This window comes from Oncorhynchus keta, chromosome 4 (genome assembly GCF_023373465.1).
Source record: "Oncorhynchus keta strain PuntledgeMale-10-30-2019 chromosome 4, Oket_V2, whole genome shotgun sequence".
NCBI lineage: Eukaryota > Metazoa > Chordata > Actinopteri > Salmoniformes > Salmonidae > Oncorhynchus > Oncorhynchus keta.
The window spans coordinates 31,745,197-31,767,638 of record NC_068424.1 but is presented as its reverse complement, the minus strand read 5'-3'; the positions used below and the strand labels follow the sequence as shown (position 1 = coordinate 31,767,638).

The window sequence follows — 22,442 nt, the reverse complement described above, 5'->3', positions numbered from 1 at the left end:
TACTCAGCAAACTGGATGCAGTTTATCACAGTGCCATCCGTTTTGTCACTAAAGCACCTTATACTACCCACCACTGCGACTTGTATGCTCTAGTCGGCTGGCCCTCGCTACATACTCGTCGCCAGACCCACTGGCTCCAGGTCATCTACAAGGCCATGCTAGGTAAAGCTCCACCTTATCTCAGTTCACTGGTCACGATGGCAACACCCATCCGTAGCACGCGCTCCAGCAGGTGTATCTCACTGATCATCCCTAAAGCCAACACCTCATTCGGCCGGCCTTTCGTTCCAGTACTCTGCTGCCTGTGACTGGAACGAATTGCAAAAATCGCTGAAGTTGGAGACTTTTATCTCCCTCACCAACTTCAAACATCAGCTATCTGAGCAGCTAACCGATCGCTGCAGCTGTACATAGTCTATTGGTAAATAGCCCACCCATTTTCACCTACCTCATCCCCACAGTTTTTATTTATTTACTTTTCTGCTCTTTTGCACACCAATATCTCTACCTGTACATGATCATCTGATCATTTATCACTCCAGTGTTAATCTGCAATATTGTAATTATTCGCCTACCTCCTCATGCCTTTTGCACACATTGTATATAGACTCCCCTTTTTTTCTACTGTGTTATTGACTTGTTAATTGTTTACTCCATGTGTAATTCTGTGTTGTCTGTTCACACTGCTATGCTTTATCTTGGCCAGGTCGCAGTTGCAAATGAGAACTTGTTCTCAACTAGCCTACCTGGTTAAATAAAGGTGAAATAAAAAAATAAAAAAATGTTGCTCTGTCTGTATGCTATGTCTTGCTTGTCCTATGTTGCTCTGTCTGTATGCTATGTCTTGCTTGTCCTATGTTGCTCTGTCTGTATGCTATGTCTTGCTTGTCCTATGTTGCTCTGTCTGTATGCTATGTCTTGCTTGTCCTATGTTGCTCTGCGTGTGCTCACTGCACAATGATTGTCTACATTGTAATTGTTTTTAATAACCTGCCCAGGGACTGCGGTTGAAAATTAGCCGGCTGGCTAAAACCGGCACTTTTACTGAAACGTTGATTAATGTGCACTGACTGTCCTCAAACTCAGGGATTTTCTTTATTTTTACTATTTTCTACATTGTAGAATAGTGCAGACATCAAAACTATGAAACAACAGATATGAAATCATGTAGTAACCAAGAAAGTGTTAAACAAATAAAAATATATTTTATACTTGAGATTCTTCAAAGCAGCCATCCTTTGCCTTGATGACAGCATTGCATACTCTTGGCATTCTCTCAACCAGCTTCATGAGGAATGCTTTTCCAAAAGTCTTGAAGGAGTTCCCACATATGCTGAGCACTTGTTGGCTGCTTTTACTTCACTCTGCTGTCAAACTCATCCCAAACCATCTCAATTGGGTTAAGGTCGGGTGATTGTGGAGGCCAGGTCATCTGATGCAGCACTTCCATCACTCTCCTTCTTGGTTAAATAGCCCTTAGACAGTCTGGAAGTGTGTTGGGTCATTGTCCTGTTGAAAAATAAATCATAGTCCCACTAAGCGCAAACCAGATGGGATGCCGTATTGCTGCAGAATGCTCTGGTAGCCATGCTGGTTAAGTGTGCCTTGTATTCTAAATAAATGACTGACATAGGCACCAGCAAAGCACCCCCACACCATCAACCCTTCTCCTCCATGCTTCATGGTGGGAAACACATGCGGAGATCATCCGTTCACCTACTCATCAAACCAAAGGACAGATTTCCCCCGGTCTAATGTTCATTGCTCGTGCTTCTTGGCCCAAGCAAGTCTCTTCTTCTTATTGGTGTCCTTTAGTAGTGGTTTCTTTGCAGCAATTCGACCATGAAGGCCTGATTCACGCAGTCTCCTCTGAACAGTTGATGTTGAGATGTGTCTGTTACTTATTTATTTGGGCTGCAATCTGAGGTGCAGTTAACTTTAATGAACTTATCCTCTGCAGCAGAGGTAACTCTGGCTCTTCCTTTCCTGTGGTGGTCCTCATGAGAGCCAGTTTCATCATAGCGCTTGTGCAACTGAGCTTGAAGAAACTTTCAAAGTTCTTGACATTTTCCGGATTGACTGACCTTCATGTCTTAAAGTAATGATGGACTGTCATTTCTCTTTGCTTATTTGAACTGTTCTTGCCATAATATGGACTTGGTCTTTTACCACATAGGGCTATCTTCTGTATACCACCACTACCTTGTCAAAACACAACTGATTGTCTCAAAAGCATTAAGAAGGAAAGAAATTCCACAAATGAACTGAAATGCATTCCGGGTGTCTACCTCATGAAGCTGGTTGAGAGAATACCAAGAGCGTGCAAACTGTCATCAAGGCAAAGGGTGGTAACTTTTAAGAATCTCAAATATAAAATGTATTTTGATTTGTTTAACACATTTTGGTTACTACAAGATTCCATATGTGTTATTTCATCATTTTGATGTCGCCACAACTTTTCTACAAAAAACCTGGAATGAGTAGGTGTGTCCAAACTTTTGACTGATACTGTACATGGGCGGCATGGTGTGATTATAGGTGTCACGTGTGCTCCCTCTCCGGCCTCTAGGTCACCAGGCTGCTCGTTATGGCGCACACCTGTCACCATCGTTACGCACATCAGCGCATTATGACACTCACCTGGACTCCATCACCTCCTTGATTACCTGCCCTTTATCTGTCACTCCCTTTAGTTCCTTCCCCAGGAGTCATTGTTTCTGTTTCAGTTTCCTGTCTGTGCGTGGTTCGAGTTTCTTATTTTGTATTATGTTGTGTTAATTGATTAAAACACTCACTCCCTGAGCTTGCTTCCCGACTCTCAGCGCACACCGTTCCAACAGGCTATTGATGACTTGAGAAAGTCGGGAAAAAAAGCTTGAGCTCTGTTCCTTGCCTCAGGCTGCACAGCCGTTTTCTCATCAACTGATCATATTCCCACCATTCAGACAGACTATTCTCAATTGAATCTTGTCTTTGCTAATAGGTAACAATTAGTTGAGATTTAGCATGGCCCAGTATCTACTGGGCAGGAACAGGGGCAGGGGAAACGATACATGTCATCTATATTCACTCGACTAGCGAATGGAGGCCGCGTGCTTTCCCACTGGTCCGTGTTGTAGGCTACTTCGGTTTTACAGTGGAGCATGTGCTTAATACCAGCAGCTGAGAAATAAATAGAAGAAAACTTACTTCACTCCACGCATCACCCACTGTTTGAGGAGCATGCTCTCAATGAACCAAATAGGTTCTCTCCCAGACTCATGGACAGACATTTTAGAGCGTAGCATAAAGGTAGCCAGTCCATCCAGTATGCATAATAATACAGTCTACACTCATAGGTCCATTTGTTTCATTTTGGAGAATAGGCTAGACCAATGACGCACCAAAGACATCTTAAATGAGTTATGTTTGATGTTTTTCTGCCATGTGTATAATACGGTAGGCTATGTATTCTATAACGGCACAATCATTTTAATTTAACTTTTTTTTTTTAAAGCCTATGCATAAGCTCAAATATGTGTTTTTACACGGTTACAAACTGTCGTTGAACTTCGTTCTTCAAAATTGTTCCTCATCACAGTGATAGTTTTAAGAGTACTGGGGTCCTACTGTATTGACAATATGTGTTTGATGTGATTTTATATTGCATTTGCATTGATGTCAGAGTGGTCAGAGGGACAATAGCACCCTGAGTTTCAAGCCATTAGAACCTGATGGTCTAGCAAGTTGGGTGCTATCAAAGCATGTCCAGAGTGAATAACAGGAGGTTATTGTGACTCAATGTTCATGTGGAATTTTACTGTGGTCATGACTCATGGCTGCCGGTGTGGCGGTAATATGATCACCGCAACAGCACTAATGTGGATACACTTCTGGTTTAATAGCTGAATACAATGAGTTCCCACTAAATCTGCATCACGCATGCACACACATGTACACACACACACACACACACACACACACACACACACACACACACACACACACACACACACACACACACACACACACACACACACACACACACACACACACACACACACGCACACGCACACGCACACGCACACACACGCACACACACACACAGAGAGAGACACCACAGCGACGACAGTGAGTTAGATGGGAGTGTCAGGAACGACCACAACCACTGCAGAGAAATCACCGATGCACATCCCCCAGACCCCCAAGGCCCTGCTGGGGGTTGGTGCATGCTGCACGGCAAGATAACTTACCGACTTCTGCTTCTGCTTAGCTACGGCCCAGACGGAAGAGGAGAGAGAGAGGGTTAAGAAACTGGCAACATGCATGCTAATGGCTCGAACGCCCAGTGGAGGGAGGGAAGAGACACGGACTATGGCGGGACACAGAGGACAAACAGAACGGGGGGAACGGACAGACGGTGGACAGGGTGATGCTGAGCAGCCACAGTGAGGCAGTTGTCGTGGGTAGCTGTGCGGACGGACCGACAGAGAGAGAGAGAGAGAGAGAGAGATCGAGAGTAAATACCGGCGTAGATGCCACGTTTACCTTCTTAAAGAAGGGCATTCGTTTCTCTTTGGCTAGGGTGGATGACATGACAGTGTTTGGCTGACTGGCTTTAGGGGAGCGGAGGTGGACTGGAAGCTCATTGTCCTCGGGGTCTAAGCCTGTGGCATCTATGTCAAAGGCTACGCACATGGACACAACACAAGGCCACCATCACACAGAGGCAAACACAGGAGGTTACAAGGGTGACATTGAACACCTAACACTGGACATGTACACAGGTTATTCCACCACATAAACAAACCATACAGACCATAATCAAGCTCGAGTTAACTCGAGTCAAACTGGGGTGAGCAATGACAGTAAACGATAGCACATAAGGTAAGCAAACATTTAAGACATAAACACCATTCTAACATTTCCACTAAAGGGCCACGTCGTGTAGATTTAGCAACCGATTGGACAGTAACGCCTGAAGTGTACAGAAGATAGGCCAGCAGTAAGGTCAAAATAATGACCGTACTAATGAAACTCACCCTCGTCTCCTATTTCTATCACGCTTCCTTTTCAAGCCCTCTTAGAGGTTGATTGGAGGTTTGGTAATAACTCCCAAGTATTACAATGAAGAGTTTGTTTGTGTCTGTGAAAAACGTGGCAACCTTTCCCCAAACGCCTGCCGCAAGGCCCTCCATTACTCACCAGAGGAAGGGGGGGTGGATTTCCGCGAGTTAGGAACCACTTCACCTAAACTGGTAGAGGAGTTTGCTCCCGATTTACTGCAAAGAGAAATAATTAATATCAGCTATATAATTCATATCAGTATATCTGAGGTGTTGCAGGATGACAGTGCCGGCTATCTCAAGGGTCGGCTCAATGCAAGAATAATGATTGGGTGAGGTGCATGTTAGTTTCCATGGTGATTGCAGTAAGGTGGGGGGTACGTACCCGGAATGGAACTTGCCCTGTTTGGCTCTCTGCTCGTGTTGTATCCGAGTGTTCTCGATCTTCACAGGACTGGGGATGAAACCGATTTCACAGCCTTCCTTCACCAGGCGCCCTATCCACCAGTCGTTATTAAATTTCTACAGGGGAACGGACATGAACTGGTTAATACATCTGTGTTCCCCTTCTGCTCGTCATCATTGTTATCAACATCATCATCTTCCTCCTCCTCCTCATCCTCATTCTTCTCCCATTCTCTTCCACCTCCATCATCCTCGTCCCCATTTGATAGTACTGTAACTCCTGACCTCTTTGACGTGGAGGAAGTCTTTAGCCTCAAAGGAGATGGCCATGCCCGGCACGGGGACGTCGTCATCGTTGGTGGCACAGTAGTTGACATTTGTGCGGACAGCAAACGCAACCGGTTTAGTCTGCCAAAGACAGAAAAGGAAGAGATGCAAAGTTTTGGCTACACAAGATAAGACATGATATAATGACAGGTTTCTCTGTAGGCTGAAACCTTTGTGTTGGGCAAGGTGAAAGTTGAGCATGAAGAAAAGAAGGGTGATATGCACATCCTGAACTTGAGAATACCCGTGCTAACTAAAACATTATACTGAGATAGGAAGTGAGAGTCCCACATGTGGAATAGGCTGCTCCCAAGTGCATTATTCCAAACACCCAAATACACCATTTGGACTTCACAGTCTTTATCGGGAGACAAAGCTGAGCTCCATGGATTTGTTCCCTGAATCCAATTCTCCGTGATGTTTTTATTACCGTCTCAGGCTGAGAAGAGAGGAGTGCTATTCGCGGGGCTATTTTCTCCCCCCATTGTGTGAGGAGTAAAAAAAGAACTGCTGTCAGAGATGCTGCCTGGCAGGCACACTGTGACTCACCCACACCTACTTCTAATCTTTATGAATGAGCCTGCTAATGTCCCAAAATGACACCCTATTCCCTATATCAGTGCACTACTTTTGACCAGAGCCCCACGGGGTTATAGGACAGCCTGGTCAAAAGAAGTGCACTAAATTGGGAATAGGGGGCCATTTGGGACACACATGGCTGTCCCAGAGGGGAAAAGGTCATACGTGATTTTAGAAATGGAACACATTGATCCAGCCATTGTACAGATTCTATTCACCAACCATTTGGACAAGTGCAGTGTGCTCATTGTCAGTCAGAAGGAAACACGTTACAAAACCCGAAGTTGAGTTAAGAAACCATCAAATCATTACAAGACTAATCCTGGTTTATATTTTTATATAGATAGATCTCTTTGACGAGTTCAATCACATTACGACCACGCGTGGATAATGCATTTAAAATAGTCAACGACGACACATATGAAAATGTATTTCCATTGTGGTTCTCTTAAATAAATGGTTCAAAATACAAACAAACAAGTACAAACATCAAAATGGTAGTCCTAGGCTACTCGGTAGACCTAGCCTTCTGGGAGTATTTGGGTTACTCAACACAAAACAAAGGACAGGGCAACATTGTCATATCCTAGAGCAGGACTCCCTCAGTATTATCAGCAAATCTCAGGCTCCTAAACTGAGTTAGATGATGCCAGATGATGGTGATGCCAGATGATGGTGTGATGATTGTGATGCCAGTAGGCCTATGGTCTCAAGAGTCCTCTCAAGTACCCCTTGTGGATAGGCCAAGTACCCCTTGTGGATAGGCCAAGTACACCTTGTGGATAGGCCAAGTACCCCTTGTGGATAGGCCAAGTACCCCTTGTGGAAAGGCCAAGTACCCCTTGTGGATAGGCCAAGTACCCCTTGTGGATAGGCCAAGTACCCCTTGTGGAAAGGCCAAGTACCCCTTGTGGATAGGCCAAGTACCCCTTGTGGATAGGCCAAGTACCCCTTGTGGATAGGCCAAGTACCTCTTGTGGATAGGCCAAGTACCCCTTGTGGATAGGCCAAGTACCCCTTGTGGATAGGCCAAGTACCCCTTGTGGATAGGCCAAGTACCTCTTGTGGATAGGCCAAGTACCCCTTGTGGATAGGCCAAGTACCCCTTGTGGATAGGCCAAGTACCCCTTGTGGATAGGCCAAGTACCCACTGATGAACCACTGATGTACCAGAGTAGAGGAAAGACATCCTATTCCCTGTCTAGTGCACTAATTTTGATCAGGGGCCCATAGGGTCAAAAGTAGTGCGCTACAATAAAAGGAATAGGGTGTGGTTTGGGACACAAACCCAGGACATCTGAATGAAACAAACGTAATAAACAGCATTCCCTCCTAGGGCCTGATATAACCACTTTATGACACAGACAGATCGATTCAATGCAAGATAACGCAAATTCCACAATATTTTGTGACGAGACAGGAGGGAGCAACATGTCCTACAACCCCTCCCCCCCGCCGTAGCAAGGCATTACATTTTCCGTGAAAAGGGATTTAAACAATAGACTTTTAAAAAAATAGGTCACTGACTAGAGAAACGAGACAGGAGAAAAAACATGCACAGACTCCAAATCGTAACCTGATTGTGGCCTTAAGAATATCCATTTTTTAAGATAGAATCGTTTAGAAAGGAATTACATCAAATGTTATTGGACACGATAGTAATCTGAGCTGAGTTTGTCTGTGGTGGCGGCAGTTGGTGACATGGACATGGCCCTATCCGGATTACATTCCCTCTGCCTGTGAGAGAGTGACAAGCTCCTCTGTCGCTGGTGGCCGATGGAGAGCCAAGCCAAACGCTCAGTGACACAGCCCACAGTAGTCTCCCCTGGCCCTTTGCTAAACGTTTACCTGTAGATGAAAGAGAAAGGGAAACTGGAAAGGGACATGGCTGGCTTAGCTTACCACTAGAAAAAAATACATCAAATATCCATGTCGCATAAACCCAATGAAAACCCTTGAAAAATGCTATAAAAACGACAAACAAACGTTAAAGCGAAAATTTCACTGGCCATAGGGCAGTTAGGGTGAACGCCAGATGGGCCGGTCCATCTTTAGCCCAGTGGGCTGGTCTAAATTGGGGGTTTTGCACAGAATGCTCATTATTTGGCTAATAATGGGGGCCTCAAGGAAAAACATTTGCTGGTGTTTATTGCTCAGGCACATTTCTGCTCCCAGTGAGGAGAAACCATACAAATGGCCTTGTAAAGCACTAAGCCTATACAGTATACAAACCCATAGATGTGGCAACAACTGTTAGGTAAGAATCGTCCTCCAAGAAAAGGGGACATAAAGAACACTTAAGAGTAGGGAGCGTAATTCTTCCCAGTCACCTTCAGCCTTCACCTATCTGATGAGCCCCATTAGAATGATTGGCCAGGAGAGTGGACCTGCAGGAGATCCTGCAGACCTACGGACGTCCCAATCGGCACCCTATTTCCTAGTGCATTACTTTTGACCAGAGGCCTATGGGGACCCGGTCAAAAGTAGTGCACTATGTATGGAATAGGGCGCCATTTGGGACGCACACCCAGCATTTGGACCATTCTCAGGCGAAGAGCAAACAGGACGCCATTTATTCTCATTCAATCCCGATGTCCTTCAATGTCAGATAATGCTTTGTAAAAATATGAAACCCAGTGCAAAGCGACAATGATAAACCTCTAAAGAAAACAAGATGAATACACGTCATTTATAATCCTCTCTAAATGAGCTTGGCAGGAGAGTACAGCACATCGCAGGAAAGGAATTAATGGTTGTATGTGTGTGTGTGTGTTGGTCAATGTCAATGGAGTAAATGTACTGCGCCTGAGTGTGTACAGCACTAGTACATGACACACAGAGGACATTGTGTCCTTGGTTGAGTGTCTGTTGAAAGCCACATGGCTGCCGTGCTAAGATGTTATGTTCCGTCTGAGGTGGTGTCCCAAATGGCACCCTATCCCCTACATAATGCACTACTTTTTGACCAGAGCCCTATGGGCCCTGATAAAAAGTAGTGTCCTATGAAACAAATAGAGTACCAATTTAGAACACAGCCAGGTAGTATGTGCCTGTGTGGTCTGGGGGGACTGGGACTGCCTTTCTCATGCTCCACTGCTTCTCTCTCTCCAGTCTCTCAGTGATCAATGACATGGTATGTGACGTCAGTAGCTCATGCTGGAGTATTAATGCTGTTTCACAGTGGTTAATGCTATTTCACACAAGTGTGCATCTGTGTACACACTCTCCTGACCTCAGATGCCACCATGGATTATCACAGGTGATAGGCGCTGTACACTGTGGCGCTGTGTTGTTCTCCTCTCCTGTAAATCCCCCTCTTCCTTCCTGTCTACCCCCATTTCCTTCCTGTCTACCCCCTCTTCCTTCCTGTCCATCGCCTTCTTCCTTCCTGTCCATCCCCCTCTTCCTTCCTGTCCATCCCCCATTTCCTTCCTGTCTACCCCCATTTCCTTCCTGTCCACCCCCTCTTCCTTCCTGTCCACCCCCCTCTTCCTTCCTGTCCACCCCCCTCTTCCTTCCTGTCCATCCCCCTCTTCCTTCCTGTCCATCCCCCTCTTCCTTCCTGTCTACCCCCATTTCCTTCCTGTCCACCCCCTCTTCCTTCCTGTCCATCGCCCTCTTCCTTCCTGTCCATCCCCCTCTTCCTTCCTGTCCACCCCCCTCTTCCTTCCTGTCCAACCCCCTCTTCCTTCCTGTCCATCGCCCTCTTCCTTCCTGTCCATCCCCCTCTTCCCTCCTCTCTTGTCCATCCCACTGTTCCTCTCCTCATCTCTCCTCTTCTGTCCATTCCACTCTTCCTCTCCTCATCTCTCCTCTTCTGTCCATCCCCATCTTTCTCTCCTCATCTCTCCTCTCCTGTCCATCCCACTGTCCCTCTCCTCATCTCTCCTCTTCTGTCCATCCCCCTCTTCCTCTCCTCATCTCTCCTCTTCTGTCCATTCCACTCTTCCTCTCCTCATCTCTCCTCTTCTGTCCATCCCCATCTTTCTCTCCTCATCTCTCCTCTCCTGTCCATCCCACTGTCCCTCTCCTCATCTCTCCTCTTCTGTCCATCCCCCTCTTCCTCTCCTCATCTCTCCTCTTCTGTCCATTCCACTCTTCCTCTCCTCATCTCTCCTCTTCTGTCCATCCCCATCTTTCTCTCCTCATCTCTCCTCTCCTGTCCATCCCACTGTCCCTCTCCTCATCTCTCCTCTTCTGTCCATCCCCCTCTTCCTCTCCTCATCTCTCCTCTCCTGTCCATCCCCATCTTCCTCTTCTGTCCATCCCCATCTTCCTCTCCTCATCTCTCCTCTTCTGTCCATCCCCCTCTTCCTCTCCTCTTCTGTCCATCCCCCTGTTCCTCTCATCTTTACGTAGCACAGGCAGGCCTTCATTAGGCATGCAGGATTGACCGCAGCAAGAAAATAAGTACAATTATAATTCCGAATGTATTCAACTTTTATAGCGCTATTCATGACATAAAGAACCTCAAAGCGCTTTTTAAAATGTAAAACAACAACAACATCATTCATGATAGGGCCGGGAAAGTCTGTGGCTTGAGTGGTCATCTGAGGAAGGTGGTCATGACATAAGGGGGAGTGGTGAGTATGAGAGAGGGGGATAGAGAGAGGGATAGAATAGGAGAGGGAGGAAAGGTTGGTAAGAGAGTGAGGGGCTGGAGAAGAGAGCGAGGGGAATGGGAGAAAGAACGGAGAGAGAGAGAATAGAATATAGAAACGACTGACATAAAAGAAAGAGAGTGTGAGGGGTGAGCTAGAGAAAGAAATGTGAAAGAAATGTCCACCCTTCCCTCTTGCTTTCTCATTCTCTCTCTTAAAAATCACTCCATTTTGTGCATATTTCATTAACTAATATCCTGAAGCCTTCTCTATAACGGTACTGCCATCATTATAAGATGCCTGCCCTGCGTGTTGCCTGCCTTGTCATTTGTAATCTGGCACTGTCCTTGCATTAGCAGGCCACAGTGGATGTGGACCATAAATCAAGATTCTCGTATTGTTTCACCTTGAGCAAATGTTTCGGATTGTTCTGAAGTCGAATGTAAAGCCTTATGGCGAGCAGAGCGAGTGCAGTGTGCTAGCTCTGAAGTGCGAGTCTGTAAAATGTGGTTTTATGCGCCGTGGTAAGGTCCCCTTAACCTTCATCAATCCAGCCGGAGATTTTTTATTCTATAAATGAGCAGAGCCATATGGCCATTTCAGCACTGTCCATGCATAATGAAATAGATAATGAGGACAGTTCTCTAAAGTCCAGACATTTGAATATTTTACATTCATATCGAACATAATTGGGTGACAGTGATTGATGGTTGAGGCTATTTTTACAGGGGAAACGAGAGGTCTGTCTTGGTTTGAATCTGGGGTTGTGTCTCAAATGGAATCCTATTCCCTATATAGTGCACGACTTTTAACCAGAGCCCTTTCTCTTTCCTCTCTACCCCTTTCAATATTTATCTACTGTATATATACTGTATATATCTCTCTTTCCCTCTGTCACTATCTCTCTCTCTGTTTTGTTAACTCAAGTGTACAGTGGGGAGAGCAAGTTTTTGATACTGCAAATTAAATGCAAATTAATTACTTAAAAATCATACAATGTGATTTTCTGGATTTTTGTTTTAGATTCCGTCTCTCACAGTTGAAGTATACCTATGATAAAAAATTACAGACCTCTACATGCTTTGTAAGTAGGAAAACCTGCAGAATCGGCAGTGTATCAAATACTTGTTCTCCCCACTGTATCTCTGACTCCTTGGCATTGCTCTGAGATGATAGAGGAAAGGAAGGCAGATGGTGCTAGTTTGTTGTCAGATGTGAGTGTGATTTGGGCTAGGAGACACTGCCATTAGGAGGAGAAGCCTGTAGAGTTGATTAAAGCTCTGCGGTCAGAGAGACGGGCTCAAGGGCCCATGAGGGGATACTGATGTGAGAGACCAGTGGCCTCAGGGAGACACAGCCTATCTCCACTTAACTCTGGCTCGCCTCGCGTGTGCTGCCCAGATCTGGGCTACGATTAAACGCAAACAAACAAAGACGCGCACACACACACACACACACACACAAGCACACACCAGGGTTTCATATGACATTGAAACCAGTAGCCTATTTCTCTCATGTTCTATTGGTTTTCAAATCAACTTTATTGTCACGTTCTGACCATCGTGTTTTAGTGTTGGTCAAGACGTGAGCTGGGTGGGCATTCTATGTTGTGTGTCTGGTTTGTCTATTTCTATGTTTGGCCTGATATGGTTCTCAATCAGAGGCAGGTGTTAGTCATTGTCTCTGATTGGGAACCATATTTAGGTAGCCTGTTTTGTGTTGGGTTTTGTGGGTGATTGTTCCTGTCTCTGTGTTTGCACCAGATAGGACTGTTTAGGTTTTCACTTTTCTTGTTTTGTTTAGTCTGTTCATGTATAGTTGTCTTTATTAAAAACATGAATAACCACCACGCTGCATTTTGGTCCGCCTCTCTTTCACCACAGGAAAACCCTTACATTTATTTTATTTTCCAGTAGCCAAAAGCACAATCCTAGTCATATGTGCAACCCATGCTAGTTGTTGCATCTTTAGATCTCCCCTAACAACCCATGCTAGTTGTTGCATCTTTAGATCTCCCCTAACAACCCATGCTAGTTGTTGCATCTTTAGATCTCCCCTAACAACCCATGCTAGTTGTTGCATCTTTAGATCTCCCCTAACAACCCATGCTAGTTGTTGCATCTTTAGATCTCCCCTAACAACCCATGCTAGTTGTTGCATCTTTAGATCTCCCCTAACAACCCATGCTAGTTGTTGCATCTTTAGATCTCCCCTAACAACCCATGCTAGTTGTTGCATCTTTAGATCTCCCCTAACAACCCATGCTAGTTGTTGCATCTTTAGATCTCCCCTATTTCTACATTTCTAAAGTAAATGTGATTTCTGTCACATGAAACCGCTCACATATGCAGTGCGCCCTTGACAGCTGTGTTTTCCGCTAATTACATTATGGAACGAACATTCGCGCGTAGCCTACTGCCGTGAGCGCGTTGCTATGCAGCTATAATGTGAAGGACTAATAGTTGATCAACATTTTCAGCTAAACATTCTGATCTGTTGCATCTGACTCAATGCTTTTTAAAGTGATTCTTTCTCGCACAGAACAACAAGCTGACTAATAGAAGAGGTCAACGTTTCTACTACAGGGGATAGTAGATTGACATTGGCTAGTGATTTTGCCGTTCGTTACTTGTCTTGTTGGCTGAGGAAACGGAAATGTGGACAGTTATTCTGACAAAGTGCACATCGGAATTCGGTAAGAAGAACGCATGCCGTTGCATCGAGTGGTATGTTCTGTTAATATGAATCACCTTCATCAAAATGTGATCTCTGTCATTCTCAGCACCATGGGTGGATGCCCTAACCAGGTTATGCACCCAATGCATAGAGGTCCAGTACAGTTCTGTTGCTGGTCAAATGTCTGGTGCCACATGGAAACCCTGGCACAAATGCACACGCACACACCTCCCTAACGCAACCGGCATGGCAAGGAAACGCTCTCAACTGAAAGAAACCAGTCAAAATCGATGTCTTACGCTGTTCTCTGCGCCGCAAAAACTTGGTCTGTGAAATATTTTCCCTCTCTACATGTGGTGTTTTCCCAGCACTTTTGACTTTCCATACTATTGATTCTGCAGAGTATTGTGTTTTCTCTCTGATCTCAGTGCATCAGGTCCTATCAGAGCACCTGCTGAAGTTGGATTCTAATGATCTCTGTGTACCACTGAGCTTCCTTATTAGGTGAATGTCATCTCGGCGCTGTGATCCAGGTATCCTCTCTTTGTAACCCGCCTGCTGACAAGTTATATTTCACTCCTGAGCTGTATTTCAAATGGCACAACAACAAAAAACGATAGCTGCACAACTATGGGGCAAAACAAACGGAATTGGCTTAGATGGTTGACAAACTCTATTTCATCTCCAAAGTGTTTATTGCAAACATACACGGAACAAATATATAAACGCAACATGTAAAATGTTGGTCCCATGTTTCATGAGCTGAAATGAAAGGTAGCAGAAACAGAACCGCAGACCACATGTAACCACGCCAGCCCAGGACCTCCACAACCAGCATCTTCACCTGCGGGATCGTCTGAGACCAGCCACCCGGATAGCTGAAGAAACTGAGGAGTAACTCATTCTGATTAGCGGGGCCTGGCTCCCAGGTGGGTGGGCTCCCCAGTGGGTGGGCTCCCCAGGTGGGTGGGCTCTCCAGTGGGTGGGCTCCCCAGTGGGTGGGCTCCCCAGGTGGGTGGGCTCCCCAGTGGGTGGGCTCCCAGGTGGGTGGGCTCCCCAGGTGGGTGGGCTCCCCAGGTGGGTGGGCTCCCCAGGTGGGTGGGCTCCCAGGTGGGTGGGCTCCCCAGGTGGGTGGGCTCCCCAGTGGGTGGGCTCCCCAGGTGGGTGGGCCTATGCCTTCCCCATGGCTGTGCCCCTGCCCAGTCATGTGAAGTCCATAGATGAATTTATTTAAATTGACTGATTTCCTTATGTGAACTGTAATTCAGTAAAATCTTTGAAATTGTTGCATGTTGCAATTATATTTTTTGTTCAGTATATATATACAGTTGCACATTGAGCACTTATTGTCTCTCAAATACATCATTATACTTGTTGGTTAGATAGCAAGCAAATTTGAGCCATATTAGCATTGATATGAAATCAACAAGACATTATGAAACAAGCCACCAACGATTTCCCACATGGCAGCTTCTTGTCAATGTTTCTAGATTTCTGAACGTTCATTTTGGTGACATTGTCAGCCAACCTGTCTATGTAGTGCATTACTTTTGACCAGGGCCCATAGGGTACCCTACACTCTTGGAGAAAAAGTGCTATCAAGAACCTAAAAGAGTTATTCGTCTGTCCCCATAAGAGAACCCTTTGAAGAACCCTAGTTGGTTCCAGGTAGAATCCCTTTTGGTTCCAGGTAGAACCATTTCCACAGAGGGTTTGACATGGAACCCAAAAGAACCCTAGTTGGTTCCAGGTAGAATCCCTTTTGGTTCCAGGTAGAACCATTTCCACAGAGGGTTTGACATGGAACCCAAAAGGGTTCGACCTGGAACCAAAAAGGGTTCTCCTATGGGGACAGCCGAAGGACCCTTTTGGAAACCTTTTGTGTAAGAGTGTAGGGATCTAGTAAAAAAATAAGTACACTACTGCATATAGGGAACAGGGTGCCATTTGTGACGTAGCCCTGGTCGGTCTGCCTGTAAAGAGGCAATCAGGCCAGCATATAGCCCGGATATTTCACAGAGAGAGCCCCTTCTTGCTCGCTAATTAAAAAGATAAGTCGCTAGCAGATAACCTGGCATGGATTACCCCAGCCACTTTACATGATAGACGAGCTGTAAAAATATCTGCTCAATGATCTGGCATCTCGCCGAAGAGAGAGACAGAGAGAGAGAGAGAGAGAAGAGAGAAGAGAGAAAGAGAGAGGGCTCGGGTCAGGGGAAGTGCAATCTCAGTGACAGTAATGGTTTATAAGACGGTAATTCACAAGCACCTGTCTAGCGCACCGTTAATACGTTACATACAGTAAACACTTACTCTACAGAGGTAATAGAGTCTATGTGCCCTATTGGGGCCTGGTCAAGTGCACTAAAGGGAATAGGTTGCCATTTGGAATGTAAGCAAGCCATAATAACATGAAATACAAAAGCCATAAGACTGTTAAACAGTTAATTAAATGGTTATCCGCACCATCTTGCATTGACTCTATACACACTCACAAGACTATATATATAGACTATATACACACTTATTCGCACTAAACACTAAATCAAATCAAATGTTATTTGTCACATGCGCCGAATACAACAGGTATAGTAGACCTTACCGTGAAATGCTTACATACAAGCCCTTAACCAACAATACAGTTCAAGATATAGAGTTAACCTCTTCAACCTATGGGGGCGCTATTTCATTATTGGATTAAAAAAAACGTGCCCGTTTTAAGCGCAATATTTTGTCACAAAAAGATGCTCGACTATGCATATAATTGACAGCTTTGGAAAGAAAACACTCTGACGTTTCCAAAACTGCAAAGATATTATCTGTGAGTGCCACAGAACTGATGCTACAGGCGAAACCAAGATGAAACTTCAAACAGGAAATGAGCAGACTTTTTGAAGCTCTGTTTTCCATTGTCTCCTTATATGGCTGTGAATGTGCCCTGAATGAGCCTACACTTTCTGCCGTTTGCCCAAGGTGTCTGCAGCATTGTGACGTATTTGTAGGCATATCATTGGAAGATTGGCCATAAGAGACTACATTTACCAGGTGTCCGCCCGGTGTCCTTTGTCTAAATTGGTGCGTAATCCCATTTTCGTAATCCCGCATTTTCCCATGGGATTCAGAGGAGAAAGCACACTTCCACGAATGATATATCATCGAAGAGATATGTGAAAAACACCATAAGGATTGATTCTAAACAACGTTTGCCATGTTTCAGTCGATATTATGGAGTTAATTTGGAAAAAGTTAGGCGTTTTGATGGCTGAAGTTTAGTTTGTTTTTGGTAGCCAAACGTGATGTATCAAACGGAGCGATTTCTCCTATACAAAGAATATTTTTGGACAAACTGAACATTTGCTATCTAACTGAGAGTCTCCTCATTGAAAACATCCGAAGTTCTTTAAAGGTAAATGATTTTATTTGAATTCTTTTCTGGTTTTTGTGAAAATGTTGCCTGCTGAATGCTAACGCTAAATGCTACGCTAGCTATCAATACTGTTACACAAATGCTTGTTTTGCTATGGTTGAGAAGCATATTTTGAAAATCTGAGATGACAGTGTTGTTAACAAAAGGCTAAGCTTGAGAGCTAGCAGATTTATTTCATTTCATTTGCGATTTTCATGAATAGTTAACGTTGTGTTATGCTAATGAGCTTGCGAATAGAATTACACTCCTGGATACAGGTTTTTTTCGTAGCTAAACGTGATGAACAAAAGGAGCGATTTCTCCTAAACAAATAATCTTTCAGGAAAAACTGAACATTTGCTATCTAACTGAGAGTCTCCTCATTGAAAACATCCGAAGTTCTTCAAAGATAAATTATTTTATTTGAATGCTTTTCTGGTTTTAGTGAAAATGTTGCCTGCTGAATGCTAACGCTAAATGCTACGCTAGCTGTCAATACTGTTACACAAATGCTTGTTTTGCTATGGTTGAGAAGCATATTTTGAAAATCTGAGATGACAGTGTTGTTAACAAAAGGCTAAGCTTGAGAGCTAGCAGATTTATTTCATTTCATTTGAGATTTTCATGAATAGTTAACGTTGCGTTATGGTAATAGCTTGAGGCTCTAGTCACGATCCCGGATCCGGGATGGCTCGACGCAAGAAGTTAAGAAAGTATTTACTAAATGAACTGAAGTGAAAATAAAAATATATATAATCAAAAAGAAACACAAGAAAATGACATAAGAATAACGAGGCTAAATACTGTATCTGCTGGAGCGAGTGCTACGAGTGGGTGCTGCTATGGTGACCAGCGAGCTGAGATAGGGCGGGGCTTCACCTAGCAGAGACTTGTAGATGACCTGTAGCCAGTGGGTTTGGAGATGAGTTTGAAGCAAGGGCCAGCCAACGAGAGCGTATAGGTCGCAGTGGTGAGTAGCGTATGGGGCTTTGGTGGCAAAACGGATGGCACTGTGATAGACTACATCCAGTTTGCTGAGTAGTGTGTTGGAGGCTATTTTATAGATGACATCGCCGAAGTCAAGGATCGGTAGGATGGTCAGTTTTACGAGGGTATGTTTGGCAGCATGAGAGTTGCTTACCAAGGAGACAGCGAATGTTCCTGAGTGGCCGAGTTACAGTTTTGACTTAAATCTGCTTGAAAATCTTGCTCAACTAAGGTAGTAAACCAAAAACATATCACAGTTATAGCAAGTAAAATGTAATTTTTTTTGTAAACGAGGATGTTGTTGCTGTTTGGGCCAGCTACTTGCAAATGCATTTTTGTATTTGAATCAAATGCATTACAAAATACAAACATGTTATAGTTTATTTAGATTTTTATGGTATTATGTATCTGTATTTTCTAACTGCATTTTGTCATTTTTGCCTATCCCTGAGTGTGTGTCACTGTTTCTCATAGAATTTGTCACAGCGGGTGCCTTTGGGAAAATGTTGTTCAAAATGTAAGCATACCTTCTTCTCCAGGCACCACTACACCACTATGTATATATCTACCGGATATATTGTTACCCATACTTCTGTAAATTAATCTGGTACTGGTACTTCCTGTATATATCTTAATTCCTGTGTATTTTATTCCTCGTGTTACATTTTTTCCCCACTCTGTATCATTGTGAAGGGCTCCTAAGCAAGCATTTCATGGTAAAGTCTACACCTACTGTGTTTCTGTGTCTAACACAACCTTCAACCACCACGTTGCTTCCACCTGGGCATTTTGGGAAAGTTAGCGTAGTTTTGTAACTCTATGCTGTACTGTATGTACCGTAGAATGGACTGATTGTTCCCTATGCTTCTCACAGACAAAGCTGTTGGTCTTAGACAGCATGTCGTGGAACACACAGTCTGTCCTCTCTAAGGCACCCATATCTGTCAGACATCTAGAACCTACCTAGAACCGATCTAGAAGAAGAACCCTTGTTGAACCCTTTGAAGAACCCTTGTTGGTTCCAGGTAGAATCCTATGGTTCCAAGTAGAAACATTTTGGGTTCCATGTAGAACCCTCGGTGGAAAGGATTCTACATGGACCTGAAAATGTTTTTACCTGGAACCAAAAAAAGGTTTCCGCTATGGGGACAGCTGAAGTACCCTTTTGGAACCATTTTTTAAAGAGTGTGATTTATTTATCCCCTTATGCCATGGCTGCAAACAACCCCAATACATACCATGTATGTGTCACAAATGGCACACTATTCCCTATAGACTCCACTACTTGGTCAAGAAAAAAGGGTTCCAAAAGGGTTCTTTGGCTGTCCCCATAGGATAAACCTTTTTGGTTCCTGGTAGAACCCTTTTTGGTTCCAGGTAGAACCCTCTGTGGAAATGGTTTTACAGGGAACCAAAAGGGTTCTACCTTGAACCAAAAATTGTTATTCAAAGGGTTCTCCTATGGGGACAGCTGAATAACTATTTTAGGTTATAGATAGCACCTTTGGTTCTAAGAATGTAGGGAATAGGGTGCCATTTGGGATGTAGCACAATGGTAATACTAGAGTCAGAGGTCCCTCTCCCCTAGCCTGAGAGTCAGACTAACCTAACCGGATAGGGCACTGATGTGACACCCTAACATCCCTCAAACAAGGATGGGTTATCGATGGTGGACCCAGGGCCCTGAGTTTCCCTGACCATGTGACCAGGCCAGTAAAAACTCCAATGGAACCAGGAGAGTGATGTGAGACGACCTCAAAGCTCACTAAGCGGCAAAAGCAGATCCTGATCATAAAAAGGCCTTTTTCATCTGCATAGCTATGATCCACCATACAAGATCCAGAGAGAGAGGGAATGAGAGAGAGAGAGAGAGAGAGAGAGAGAGAGAGAGAGGGGGAATGAGAGAGAAAGAGAGAGATAGAGAGAGAGAGAGGAGACGGTATGGCTAAAGAAAGGGAGATCCACAGCAGACTGCTGGACAGAGTGGTCAGTATGAGTGTCAGTACAGTACCTTGGCCTTCTCCAGCTGTGCCTGAGCCTGCCGCTCTGCCTCTCGTCGCACGGCCTCCTTATCCTCCTCCAAGGACACATCGGAGTCTGATGGACGGCTGGTGTAGGAGTCCGCCGAACCCTGCAGAGTGAAACACACACTAATGAGAGATTGCATAACAGATGTACTCTTGAGACCTCAACCAACAGACGAACTCTTCAGACCTCAACATCACACAACAGACTAACTCATAATTTCCCAAACTCGGTCCTCGGGATCCCAAGAGGTACATGCTTAGTTTCGATCCAGATGATCAAAGCGTGATGACTAAACACCAAAGTGTACACCCCTTGGGGTGTTGAGGACCGGGTTTGGGAAACCCTTGGACCCCTTTTCAGACCTCAGCAACTCTTTAGACTCACACTCACCAGACACACATCAACATGCAGCACATATGCACAGCGTGCTGCTGTGTTCAGCAGTGAGACATGCCAGGTCTAACTGCAATTCAAGCAGACGTCCTATCTTTGGAGACGGTTGGTGAAGACAGTTTGGTCAAATCACCAGAGCGCGTCGGAGCCCAGTTAGTGAACTTAGTGAACAGCCACACACATCTAAATCAGACAATATCCAAACCCCAGGGAGGAGAGGCAGGGAGAAATCACTAAAGCCAAATGGATGTGTTTCAAGTGGACACTCCCCTGCTTCTCAGAAAGCAGCAGGACACCCACCATCTCACAAAGCCTCAGGCTACATCAGTAACTACAAGAGTAGTGCACTATCAAGGGGATAGGGCGCCAGTTGGGATGCACATTCAGTCGGTCCTTTCATTCACTACCACTTCGGCCGGAGAGGAAAAAAGAGACTAAAGAGTAACGCGTCAGGATAACAGGACTAAATCTGTCGTTTCATTGACTGGAGCTGTAGATTTGTGTCTCCCATGCTCTGTAAGAGAGACACACGGACCCCTGGTAACTGTGGGCCCCAGCATGTGTGTGTGGTAAAGGCTACAGCTTCAGCCGTATAAACAATCAGGCTCACACACATGAAGCCCCTGACCACCTGACACACATTCTAAATCTCCTGCGTGCACACACACACACACACACACACACACACACACACACACACACACACACACACACACACACACACACACACACACACACACACACACACACACACACACACACACACACACACAGACACACACACATTATCACAGACAGCCCAGTATGTTTATAGCCCTGTTATGTTATTGTCAGACTCAGATGGACTTTTTGAATAATAATGATAATTAACCTCACACTCTACCAGGCTGATTAAAACTAACCCAACCATCCCATATTCAAAGAGGATCCTACTTTACTATCCAATACCGATACCTGCCATGTGGCTACGTTCCACCTTAACATTATACATCACACTTGAAACATTCATCCTAAACCCTTTCTATTCAGCACATTCCAGGTAATCTCCACCCGGCACATGCCAGGTAATCTCCACCCGGCACATCCCAGGTAATCTCCACCCGGCACATCCCAGGTAATCTCCACCCGGCACATCCCAGGTAATCTCCACCCGGCACATCCCAGGTAATCTCCACCCGGCACATTCCAGGTAATCTCCACCCGGCACATTCCAGGTAATCTCTACCCGGCACATCCCAGGTAATCTCCACCCGGCACATGCCAGGTAATCTCCACCCGGCACATGCCAGGTAATCTCCACCCGGCACATGCCAGATAATTTCCACCCGGCACATGCCAGGTGCTCTTCACCCGGCACATTCCAAGTAATCTCCACCCGGGAAACAGCCAGAAGAGGACTGGCCACCCCTCATAGCCTGGTTCCTCTCTAGGTTTCTTCCTAGGTTTTTGCCTTTCTAGGGAGTTTTTCCTAGCCAACGTGCTTCATCACCTGCATTGCTTACTGTTTGGGGTTTTAGGCTGGGTTTCTGTACAGCTGATGTACAAAGGGCTATATAAATACATTTGATTTGATTTGATATTCATCTCCTGCATAATAGACGAGGCACTGCTCATGAACTATCCACGTCTCTTCTCCTGCCTTGTACCTGAGACACCTTCTGTAAATAACACTGCTGATGCTTTATGCACTCTCCTTAATGCTTCCGATATCCGTCTCTTACCTCATAGGTTAAACCCTACCTGAAGATACTCTTAATACTGTATACAGTACACTGCATCTCATCACCGTCACATTGTCTATAGACTAGGCCTGTGTCATAAATGGCACCCTATTCCCTATATGGTGCACTACTTTTGAAAAGGGCCCCATAGGGTGCCATTTGTGACACATCCCAAGCTCTAACCTATAACCACACCAAACCAGCTCATGTATCCTTGTGTCCTTTACATGTGACTGACATTGTTCAATCCATTGTTCGATCCCATCGTTCCATC

The 22,442-nt window shown here is 44.9% G+C and overlaps 1 protein-coding gene across 11 annotated transcripts in view; it reads right to left on the bottom strand.

Annotated features, from left to right (window-relative positions):
• Nucleotides 1–22,442, bottom strand: part of cacnb2a (calcium channel, voltage-dependent, beta 2a) — a 122,967-nt gene that overhangs the window by 33,859 nt on the left and 66,666 nt on the right. For 8 of the 11 annotated variants that reach the window (XM_052505910.1, XM_052505909.1, XM_052505922.1 and 5 more), the window contains 5 exons: nucleotides 20,038–20,157; nucleotides 5,736–5,858; nucleotides 5,431–5,567; nucleotides 5,185–5,261; nucleotides 4,528–4,667 (listed from right to left, as the gene is read on the bottom strand). In XM_052505910.1, the coding sequence (XP_052361870.1) occupies nucleotides 4,528–4,667; nucleotides 5,185–5,261; nucleotides 5,431–5,567; nucleotides 5,736–5,858; nucleotides 20,038–20,157 (597 nt within the window). Of the gene's footprint in view, nucleotides 1–4,232; nucleotides 4,253–4,527; nucleotides 4,668–5,184; nucleotides 5,262–5,430; nucleotides 5,568–5,735; nucleotides 5,859–20,037; nucleotides 20,158–22,442 lie in introns of all 11 variants that reach the window. The other 3 variants (XM_052505919.1, XM_052505916.1, XM_052505949.1) reach the window with 1 other exon arrangement.